Raw genomic sequence first — 12,236 nt, 5'->3', positions numbered from 1 at the left:
ACAGGATAGATGGGAGAAACAGGAAGAGAGGAGGACAGACAGAAAAGAATGATAAAAGTGAAGGAAGGAAGAGTAATGAAAAGTGACAGGAAAGATGGGAGAAATGGGAAGAGAGGAGGGCAGACACAAGAATGATAAAGGTGAAGGAAGGAAGAGTAGTAAAAAGTCACAGGAAAGATGGGAGAAATGGGAAGAGAGGAGGACAGACACAGAAAAAGAATGATAAAGGTGAAGGAAAGAAGAGTAATAAAAAGTGACAGGGAAGATGGGAGAAATAGGAAGAGGGGAGGACAGACACAGAAAAAGAATGATAAAGGTGAAGGAAGTAAGAGAAATTGACAGGGAAGATGGGAGAAATAGGAAGAGGGGAGGACAGACACAGAAAAAGAATGAACTGGTAAATATTGTTATCTTTGAGGTTTAGTACACTTTATGCCTGGTTTTTACTCGCTTTATATATCCTCCTTCACTGCGGCCCATCCTTCTGTTTGGAGTCTGTCTTTCAAAGGGGAAAAGTGGTTATATATGTACTCAGTATTGGAAAAACAACTGCATCTTTTTGGAAACTGCTCGCTTCCCGCCAAATTACAACTTACGGCTATTCAAGTCTGTTACATTTTTTTTTTCTTTTTTGTTATGATACCTGTAATCTGACGTATGGATTATTATTATTATTATTATTTTTATTTAATTTGTTTTCCATTCTTTGTTCATCGTCTTTAAAAAAAACCCTGTCTTTCTCCCTCAGAGGATTTTGTATTAGTGTGCGTAAATTACAGTGTTTAATGTTAATTGTGGTTTTACTGATATATTTATTTCTTTGCAGTTATTTAAGGACTGTGCTATAAAAAAAAAAGGGACGGCGGACGACTCTGAGGTTGTTATTATCGTACCCTGGCAACCTACCATTCAAAAGTGCGTCCCATTTCGTGTATAACATGCGACGCAAGTGATTCGTGTATAATATGTTCGTGTATAATAATATTCGTGTATAATGTATTCGTGCATAATAATATAATTCGAGTATGATACGAAATCGGACGCACTTTTGAATGGTAGGTTGCCAGGGTACGATAACGCAACCTCAGAGTCGTGCGCCGCGACTGTAGGAATCTAAAGCTCATTGTGTATCAGGAAATCCCTTTATTTTATTATTTAACGCCGCTGTACTCCTCTCACATTAACTTGGCCCGGATTTTCGTCCTGTTGCAGCTTATTACACGTAGGGCAGTGGGGGGGGGGAAGGCAAATTAAGTCTGTACATCCTCTCCATAGCACTTCTTCATGACTAGCACCATACATCCTTCCCATAGCACTTCTTCATGACTAGCACCATACATCCTTCCCATAGCACTTCTTCATGACCAGCACCATACATCCTTCCCATAGCATTTCTTCATGACTAGCAAGATACACGCTTTCCATAGCACTTCTTCATGACTAGCACCATACATCCTTCCATAGCACTTCTTCATGACCAGCACCATACATCCTTCCATAGCACTTCTTCATGACCAGCACCATACATCCTTCCATAGCACTTCTTCATGACCAGCACCATACATCCTTTCCACAGCACTTCTTCATGACTATTACCATACATCCTTCCCATAGCACTTCTTCATGACCAGCACCATACATCCTTTCCATAGCACTTCTTCATGACTAGCACCATACATCCTTCCCATAGCACTTCCTTATGACCAGCACCATACATCCCTCCCACAACACTTCCTCCTGACTAGCACAATACATCCTTTCCATAGCACTTCTTCATGACCAGCACAATATATACAGTACTTTCCAAGGCACTTCTTCATGACTAGCAATATACATCGTTCCCATAGCACTTCTTCATGACTAGCACCATACATCCTTTCCATAGCACTTCCTCCTGACTAGCACCATACTGTACATACTTCCCATGGCACTTCTTCATGAACAGCACCATACATCCTTCCCATAGCACTTCTTCATGACCAGCACCATACACCGTTTCCATAGCACTTCTTCATGACTAGCAATAATACACCGTTCCCATAGCACTTCTTCATGACCAGCACCATACATCCTTTCCATAGCACTTATAAATAGCACAATACATCCTTCCCATAGCACGTCTTCGTGACTAGCGCCGTATTCTAGTGTTAATCTGTTATTCCCGTCAGCATGCAAGGAGAGGTGACGATTTTAGGCCAAGTTAGAGTAAAAGGGGCATAGCACATTAGTGAGTTATTTACAAACTGATATACAGATAGATAGACAGACAGACAGGTAGGTAGATAGATAGATAGAAGGATAGATAGGCAGATAGATAGATGTTGACCTAATTCGACTCAGTTTAATAAAAAAAAATCAGTTTAAGGTTACAAATCATAATTCTAACTTGTCAAAAAATGATTCAAAAATGTTTCTAAAATGCTGCAGTCTCTCTCTCTCTGAAGCTCAATGTACACTATGACCAAATATTTAGGTGTGTCGGGGAGGCGATATGTAGGGTTCATAATACAACTCGAGTAAATTTGCGGGACACGGCCTAGTCCTTTGAAATCCTTGCTGTGTGTAATTCACCGGGTGGGTCAGGATCACTTGATGGTCGTGATCGTCAGCTTTTACCCTCCCGGAAGGGAGCTGAGAGCTCATATAGTCCGATCTAAGGGCAAGGCTGTGACCTTCACACACGCACACACCCGTCCCCTTGCTCGAGGGGGACAGTAACCACCCACTTCGTCAGTGAAACTTTTCGCAACCTGAGCGAGGCGCGAACTCCCGTCCACCAGTTGGCAAGCGAGAGCGTTACCACTGCACCAGCGAGCGGTGTGCGTGTGTGTGTGTTTACCTATTTGTATGTACGTATTGGTGATATACAGGAAATGAGCTACACTCATGGGGTCCCGTCTCAGTTTCTCAATAAGTCAAACTTTGCTTTAAACTCATTTAAGTTTTTGGACTGGACGATCTTTTTGTCCAGGCTGTTCCATAGACCAAGGCATCTGTATAGAAAACTATTTTTTTGATATCCTCCAGGCAACTTGTCTTTATCAAAATCTTTCCATGACCTCTCGTTGCTCCCTCATCCCATACAAACAAATTTTTTCTGTCAGTTTTGTATGTTCCCATCATGACCTTGAACACTGCAATCATGTCGCCCCCTCTCTCTTCTTTCTTCTAAGGAAGACAGACCAAGCGTTTCTACTCTTTCCTTGTACGACAGATCTGCCAGGCTGGGAACCATCTTGGTTGCTGCTCTTTGTATTCTGTCGATCTTGTTCATATCTTTCTTTTTGTGTGGGGACCACACCATTGCCGCATATTCTAACCTGGGGTGGATCAGAGCTACTATCAGTTTTTTCATAATCTCCTCATCCATGTATTGAAATGCCACTCTTATGTTTGTCAAGAGCTTATATGTCTCTCTGACAATATCGTTAATATGTTTTTCGGGAGACATCATGGACCAACATTTCCAGGTCCTTCTCTTCTCTCGCTTTTGTGACTGGTTCCTTTCCTATCGAGCAATTCAGTGATGGCTTCTTCGTACTTTTACCCATTTCCAACATTTTGCATCTTTTAGCACTGAATTTCATTTCCCATACTCTGCTCCAGTCGTAAATCCTGTCCAGGTCTTCCTGCAGGATTTTACAATCCTCTTCAACTTCTCTTCTCCTCATGATCTTTGCATCTTCTGCAAACAGACATAATATATAACTGTTCATTCCATCCACCATATCGTTTACGTACATCAGGAACATTACGGGCGCCAGCACCGAGCCCTGCGGGACTCCACTTGTTACTTCCCTCCACCCTGACATCTTGTCCTTTATTACTCTCCTCGTGTGTCGGTTTCTCATGAAGTTTCTCGTCCACTCCAAGGGGTTCCCCTTCAGTCCTCCTGTGCGCTCCAGTTTCCACATTAGTTGCTGATGGGGTTCTTTGTCAAAGGCTTTCTCCAGATCAAAGTACACACAATCCACCCAACTATCTCCTGTAGCACTTCAGTCGTGTGTGTGTGTGTGGGTGGTTGGGTGGGTGTATTTAGGTAGCTTACAATATTATCCTTAATAATAGTTTCCAGCAGCTTACATACCGCGTAAGTTAAACAACTTGGTCTGTAGTTTTCTAGCAGTTTACAATCACTTTTTTTTTTTTTTTTTTTTTTAAATTGGGGTCACATCTGCTAACCTCCAGTTTTCGGGGACATTTCCTTTATGCAGTGACATTAAAAATATACAGCAAGTTAGATTATTAGAAGTTTTGTCTCTAACTTGTTCGAGAATTTCAGGGTAAAATCTAATTGTGTCTTCTAGCTATATTACCGTGTGCTCTCACCTAAGGTATTTTTCAAGCCTAAGTGGTTAGATGCTCAGAAACGAGGGACTTTAAAGCAAATCTTATGTAGATGGAAGTTTCATATCAAAACTGGAGAGAGAGAGAGAGAGAGAGAGAGTCACAGTCACTGGAGGGATTAAAACCCCCCCAAAAAAAATAAGTAAAAGGTGTAGCTGAACAAGAACAAACCTGTTACTGTGCTCTTCCCTTCAACTGTAGCCTACATCCATTCCATAGCACTTCTGGGTGACTAGCATATTCTATAATCCTTTTACTTTAACCTGGTCCTTGTGCTGCTTATTTCACGTAGCGCAGTGGCAGAATAAGAGAGTACTACGGCTCTACAGTACTGTATACCCTTTCCACAGCAGTTCGTGACTAGCATCATTAGTGATAAATCTCTTCGTTACAATTCAGTATTCAAGGAGGAGAGATGGCTATTTTAGTCCAAGTTAATGTGGAAGGAGTATAGCCATATCATTCCAGCCAGTTCCATAATATTATAATGTACAAAAAAAAAAAAAAAAAATCCGTCTGAAGAATATATACAACTGACGAAATACAATGGAAGACCCTATATTTAGCAGTACGTGTTTCAGATGGTTTCGATTGTTCCGCTGTGTTTCCGTTCAACATTGGGAAGATACTGGTCAGTGCATCATCTTTTTGCCACCCAGGAGAGGGACGCCTTCACGTGGTGGCACTGAGTATAGACGCGCAGCTCCCTTGGTTATACAAACGTCCCTGACTCCCTCCCTATCCCCCAAAAGGAGGATGATGGACTGCAGAGGATAACTTAACAGCCTGTAGTCCACTGGGTTCACATTCAGATGAACTTGGAACAACAACAACTACTACTACTACTACTGCAGCTTTCTTCCCACCCAAGGATGGGGTGAGGCAGGATCCAGAAAATAATGAAAGAGAAAACACCATGGTAGGAGAGCTATCAACATACTATATAAAAAAAATAGTGAAATGGGCCAGACACTTATTCACCCACCATTTAAGCCCCAGGAATCGTGTCCCTACCTCACAGGCCTAACGATTTGCACACTTTTTTTTGGGGGGGGGATGGAGTGAGGATTCCGTGAGCTTGAATGGTGAGTGAATGAGTGTGTGACCCATTGAATTTGGCAGACGTTTGGTTAGAACTTCTTTCTATCATGATTTTTCTTGCTCTCTGGACCCCACCTCAGACCATCTTTAGGTGGGAAAAGGTCTTGATGATGATGATGATGATGATGATGATGATGATAAGGAGGAGGAGGAGGAGAAGGAGAAGGAGGTAGTGGTGGTGGTGAGATACACTTCCCCAGATCTGGATGATGATGATGATGATGATGATGATTACTATTATTATTATTATTTTCCTTGTAGACACACCTCCTGCTTGTTATTAATATTTGTTTATTTATTCCCTCAGGCATCGGACCTTCAAATCGACTTCTGCCCGCCAGAAAAACTGAAGACCAAACCGGCAGTGAAGGACCTCGTATTTGGCAAGAATTTCACCGACCATATGCTGAAAATTTACTACAGTGACCAGAATGGGTGGGGGCAGCCCAGGATTTCACCCCTACAGGACCTACGCCTTCACCCTGCCTGCAAAGTCCTTCATTATTCCGTTGAGGTAGAGAGAGAGAGAGAGACTGCAGTTAATGGTGGGAGCAAACCTTTAGATGAATACTATGGGAACAGTCTGGAGAAAGAGAGAGAGAGAGTGCAGCTATTGGTGGGACGATGAGCAAACCATAAGCTGAGTACTATAGGAACAGAGTAGAGAGAGAGAGAGTGAGAGAGAGAGTTAGGATGAAAAAATACAAACTATATAATTTACCATTTAGTGTGACCATGTCCATAAAACATCCCTCTATCTATCTCTAGAGTGTCTATATCCAGAGGCCTTAATCTCTTGTAAAAGGTGGTCACAAACAGATCACCTCCACTTCACCCTTTCCTCCCCCATTTGGCTGCCCTCCCTTCAACACACACACCCCTTCTCTCATATATCTCTCCACTACATCCCTCCATCTCATCCTTGGTCTCTCTCTGTCCCCCACTCACTCCTCTCTCATATATCTCTCCACTCCATCCCTTCATCTCATCCTTGGTCTCCCTCTGTCCCCCACTCACCCTCATCTCTCATATATTTCTCTGCTCCATTTCTCCATCTCATCCTTGGTCTCCCTCTCCCCTTTTCCTCCTCCACCTCACTCACTTTCTCGCCTAGTCAGTCTGAAGTCCAATTTCCTTTCACAGCTATTTGAGGGCATGAAGGCTTTCCGAGGAGGCGACGATGAGATACGATTGTTCCGACCAGAAAAGAACATGGAGCGCATGAACCGCACCGCCGCCCGCTCCTCACTCCCCACCTTCGATGGCGACGAGCTCATTAAGTTGCTAAAAAAACTCATCAGCATTGACCAGGAGTGGGTGCCTCACGCTGAGTCCTCTAGTCTTTACATCAGGCCCACGTTCATTGGTATTGAGGTGAGTCATCATCACAATTGGGAGTGGCCAGTGCCATTCTGACCATCCCTCTGGCTATGCTACTGCTCTAAAGGAAGAATTATTGCTATATATGTGGCCTCAGTACTTCTCTTCATGAGGTGTGCTCACACAGTAACTGAAGATTGCATAATTTCATTACTAGTGTATGGCCATAGCCAATGATTGCACAATCACCGTGACTGCACAGTCGTGGATGACCATGTATGGGGCCCTTTAGGGAATGTCCATCACTTTCGTCCCTGAATCATCATATCAAAGAGCACTATCTACAGTATAGGCAGGGAAACATGCCAAGTCCCTCTCAGTTTAGGAATATTAGCCAGCAGTGGAAAGAGAGAAATAAAAGAGAATTATATGTGGCCAGAGATACATACCAAGCATCACAGCTTATCTCTGTTAACCAATGGAGAAAAATGAGAAGCAGAAGAGAATCACCTATTAGCTAAGGAACATACCGTACCTAGTCTTTCTCAGTCTGGGACTATCAACTGCCAGGGAAGAGTTAAAAGTTGGCAAGATAATATACAGTTATAGTCAAACTGAAGGAATATTAGTCTCCAGAGAAAGTTAGAAGTAGATAGGGTGACATATTGGGCGAACTTATATCCCTGCCTTTAGCAGTAAATCCAGCTTTGCCTCCCTTTCCAGCCAACCCTACGAGTGCAGCGGCCATGTGAAGCACTTTTATTTGTGATCCTGTCTCCCGTCGGCCCATACTTCACCAGTGGGTTCAAGCCGGTGTCGCTGCTGGCTGACCCCCAGTATGTGCGTGCGTGGCCGGGAGGTGTAGGCATGATGAAGATGGGCTCCAACTATGGCCCAACGCTTGAAATACAGGTCAGTTTAAGTAGTGGGTCAGGATTCCAGGGGCTTGAGTGGTGAGTGAGTGAGTGTTTGGCCCATTCCATTGTGACTGCTGCCATTCAGTGCTCCCCCTATCATGTTTTATCTCTCTTGCTTTCTGGATCCCATCTTACCCCATCCTTGGGTGGGAAAGGTCAGGGTGGCTCTAACTTGTGCGTAAGATTGCTTCTGTGTACTGTACTTTTATCTTCATTCTCATATTTACCAAACACATTAAAACCAGAGTGATTACTAAGGTGAAAAAATATAAGACAAAACATAAAACTGTTTCTATAAATAGGTGACTGCTGTGGAGACTTGTTTATCCTGCAGACTAGTTAAGATCCTTTTTAAATATAGACCCAGGTTACAATATTTCTTAATCACTGTATCATTCCACAAAGACATACTGAAAGGAAAGGCTGTAATAGCAGTAGTAATAATATTATCCTCAGGTTCATCAGAATTATGAACCCACTGGACTGCAGGCTTAGGGTGCCATCCTCCTGCCGTCCAACATCCTCTTCATGGGGTTAGGGAAGTTGAAGGAGATTTGTATAACCAGGCAGAGGAGCTGCGTAGTTATATCAGTTCCATCACATGAAGGCATCCCTGTCCAGCATAACAAAGGTTCTAATAGTGGTAATGTGCCTTGTAAACTATATTATCTTTCAAATTGGTTATGACCCTATATAAATACAGACCTTAATTATAATTTTCTATCAGTCCACTGAGACTTGTAAAAACTCAGAGGTTCTGATACTGTAATTGTTAACTGTTATGAATAGTTTTTTATTTTTTATTTATTTATTTTTTGCCTACAACCTTTATAAATATGGAGGATGCCTTCATGTGTTGGCACTGATATAACTGGGTGGCTCACCTGTCTGGTTATACAAATGTCCTTCATCTACTTTCCCATCTCCCAAAAGAAGGATGGTCAACAACAGGACAAGAGCAGCTTTAGCCTGCAGTTCACCAGATTCATGTTTCAGATGACTACAGCTGTACAAATATGAACCAAAGTTATTATTATCTTGTTCAGTCAGGCAATGGCTCCACAGAGACATGTCAAAAGCAATGGTTCTGATACTAGTAAACTGCTGTGGAGAGTTTTTTAATCTTTTAGTAAAAGTAACTTAAATATGAACTTATTATCTCACCTTCTCTCCACAGAGACATGCAGAAAAAATGGGTCTTCACCAGGTGTTGTGGTTATTTGGCCCAGAGCACAGGATTACGGAAGTTGGGGCCATGAACATATTCGTCTTTCTTGAGAAAGGCAATGGAGGTTAGTAACATCAGGTGACACTGTGCAACTCTCTCAGTTTGAAACCCTCCAATCCTATGATGTAGTTTTATTTTATGGCATTCTTCTGGGTAGTGGAGCTGCCCGGTTATACAGACATTTCACAACTTCCTGCTTATCTTCCAAAAAAAAGGATGATGGGTTGCAGGAGGAAGACAACATCAGCCGAGTCCACTGGGTTCACATGATGGAGGGGCTACAGCTATTAGCCCTACTTCCTATCCCCAGACTACCTTATTCAGCTGAGGAGAGACTTTCAGACCAGAGGCATGAGAGGCAGCTTTCAATAACCTCATCACTACTTGGATGCTCTCTTCTGTCTATAAGCAGCCAGACACCTTTATTCTATAAGGGGTGCCCACAAACAAATCACCTTCCTGTTGCTGTTCTCTACCACTTAGTTGTCTTCCTCCAACTCAAACCTCCCATTCTCATATAGCTTTCTGTCTCATCCTTGCTTCCTCCTCCTTCTCCTCCACCTCACTCATATAAGCTCCTATAATCAGTCTCTTATTGTCAAACCTGTGCACATGATCAAACCATCCCAGAGCATTTCTTTTAAAACTTTCAGTCACATCCACATCAATCCTATACTTCCTCATTTGTCTGTCTGTTTCTTTATGTAACTCCACATGCTTCTGTTATATAACTCATTCCACAGTTTTCATCCTTGACTTATGTCCATCCAGCAGGGTCTAAGTTTGACTTATATATATTAGAAGGGGAATTATATTACTCCTAATGTAGCGACTTTTATTTCCATTGCCCACATCCCTCTAATAAGCTACCTAATAATGTGGTTGATGTCCCTTCCATTGAGAGTTTGAAGTATAGGCTAGATAAGTAAATGAGAGGTAAGAGTTGGATGTAAAAATTATTCTAGTTATTAATTCCTTTTTCTTTCAGGTTTCAGTTCAATTTTCATTTTTTGTTTCATATCCATAAAATTTCCATGTCAGTTTTTCTGTACTGGGTGGTGTTCCTTCTCACTTTTTTCTGCCAGTTTCACCCAGAGGGTATGCTGGGCAAGGGAGAGCTTTTTTCTCTGGTATCTTTGTCTTATTCTAGTAATTTAATCATACTCATAGGAGATGCTTAACAGGGACCAACTGCAGTTATCCCCACCTATGTTCTTATTTTGTGAAGCAGACATAGTGAAATGGTTGACAAACTTTATCCATGACTGCTTTATTGAAGACAAACATATCAGTTTACTTCATTACCTTTTTTTTTTTTTTTAACAAGACCACTGAAATCCCAGTTGCAGCCACGTAATGAGACAGTGAGCAGTTACTTTCACAACCCAGTTATATGGACTTCAGAGCCCAGCAAGCTCTTAAAATATTGTACAAGTTTTGCTTAAAATCATGCACAAGAGTTTTGTACAAGAATTTTATAACTGTTCAGCAGAAATGTGGTGGGATTACTGTCCACATTTGTACTATCTCCTAAATATTTTCCTGAAATGTGGTGGGATTACTGTCCACATTTATACTATCTCCTAAATAGTTTCCTGCAGCAGAGGAGCTGATGACATCCCCACAACAGTAAACTATAACAAGGGTCTCTTTGATTTGGAATATTAGCCAGCAGAGGAAACTGAAAAGCAGAAGGGATGAAATGTTGGACTATCTTATGTTGTGTACTGCACCATTTCCTAAACTGTCCCCTTCCTCAATAGAGAAGGAGCTTGTGATGCCGCTATATAAAGGCCTCATACCAAGGCTCTCTCAGCTTAAGAAATTCAGTCAGTTGTGGAAAGAGTGGAAGAGGTGAAAAATTGGGCAAACTTATACCTTGGTCTGTACCATTTCTTAATTCTTTGAGCTTGGGTTTGTCCTTTGTTATTTTATTCTTGCCTTTCCCTGATGATTTTATTCAGCTACAGACAGGCCCTTTTGAAGTGGAGGGGTAAGCTATAGCACTGATAAACTGCTTCAGCACAGAAGGCCTTTTTAAGCAGAGTAAAATTGTCTGGTAGCAGCTGGAATAAAAACTAATAAGAGAGTCACCTGGATTCAGAGTGCTGAATTATCCCCTCCTCCAACAGAGAAGGAGCTTGTGACGCCCCCACTGGATGGTCTAATCCTGCCTGGTGTGACACGAGACTCACTCCTTGCACTGGCCAGAGAGTGGGGAGAGTTCCAGGTGTCCGAACGTGATATTACCATGGCCGAGGTGATTCAGGCCAGTAACGACAAAAAGGTGAGCAATTAAGGTGATTACTGGTATACTCTTTTCACACCAACTTAGTCTAAAATTGCTATGTCTTCCTCCTTTGATCATTTTTTTTCCATGATCTGTGTTTGAGTTATGATGATGATGATGATGATGATGAATTATGTTGGATGAGTGAGAGGGCATTATAAAAGTGATTCATTATATTTTCCATGGTTTCTCCTTGGTTCCCAGTATCTGTTTCTGGGTGATAATGATGATAATGACAATGACAGTGATGATGATGATGACAAATGCTTGAGACTAATGATGATGATGATGATGATGATGATGAAAGGTACAGTACTTGAGAATAATGATCAGGATGAAAATGATTGCAGCAAAAATGATGATGACAGGTATTTGAGTAATGGTGATGATAATGGTGACAGGTACATCTTTAATGATGATGAAGTTACTGCAATGTTTACTCACACAGCTGCTCGAGATGTTTGGATCTGGAACAGCGGCAGTGGTGACTCCTGTCGGCTGTATTCACTATGAGGGTCAGGTCATCAACATCCCCACCATGGAACACGACGAACCCCTCAACCAGCGCTTCTTCAGGACCATTACTGAAATTCAATATGGCCGCATCCCAAGCCCCTGGGCTGTCCCTATCCAGTGAGGAGGGGCACTGCATAGGATGTGATTTAGTTGGAGGTGTCATTAAAGGATGAATTAGTTAGGAGTGTAGTTAGTCTACTCGAGTGTGTCCAGGGAGGGGTAAATATGATGAGAGCAGGGCAATGATGTGTATGTAGAAAGATAGGGATGATGTAGGATGTGATCTAGTTGGGGGTGTCATTAGCATGGATCTGCAAAGGGAGGGAGGGTGTTCAAGGATGTGATTTAATTAATGATCTGGTTAGTCCACTTGAATCTGTCCAGGGAAAGGTGGATACAATGAGAGGAGGGAGGTGATGTGTATGTAGAAAGAGAGGAGAGTTGTAAGATATGTGTTTAATGAGGTACAGGTGTTGTAGGATGCATATGTAGACAGGGAAAGGTGTTGCTTCATGTG

At 42.2% G+C, this 12,236-nt stretch overlaps 1 protein-coding gene across 1 annotated transcript; it reads left to right on the top strand.

Annotated features, from left to right (window-relative positions):
• The first annotated feature begins 5,838 nt into the window (after positions 1–5,838).
• Positions 5,839–12,022, top strand: Bcat (Branched chain amino acid transaminase). Its single transcript, XM_080273074.1, has 6 exons — positions 5,839–5,962; positions 6,592–6,822; positions 7,492–7,680; positions 8,863–8,977; positions 11,046–11,200; positions 11,652–12,022. The coding sequence occupies exons 1-6, from the start codon at positions 5,852–5,854 to the stop codon at positions 11,838–11,840; spliced, it is 990 nt and encodes a 329-aa protein (XP_080129200.1). The 5' UTR covers positions 5,839–5,851; the 3' UTR covers positions 11,841–12,022.
• The last annotated feature ends 214 nt before the right edge of the window (positions 12,023–12,236 follow it).

This window comes from Coenobita brevimanus, chromosome 53 (genome assembly GCF_032717465.1).
Source record: "Coenobita brevimanus isolate Jiangsu-jjx chromosome 53, ASM3271746v2, whole genome shotgun sequence".
NCBI classification, from domain to species: Eukaryota; Metazoa; Arthropoda; class Malacostraca; order Decapoda; family Coenobitidae; genus Coenobita; species Coenobita brevimanus.
Note: the sequence above shows the minus strand (reverse complement) of the source record. Positions and strands in the feature narration are given on the sequence as shown.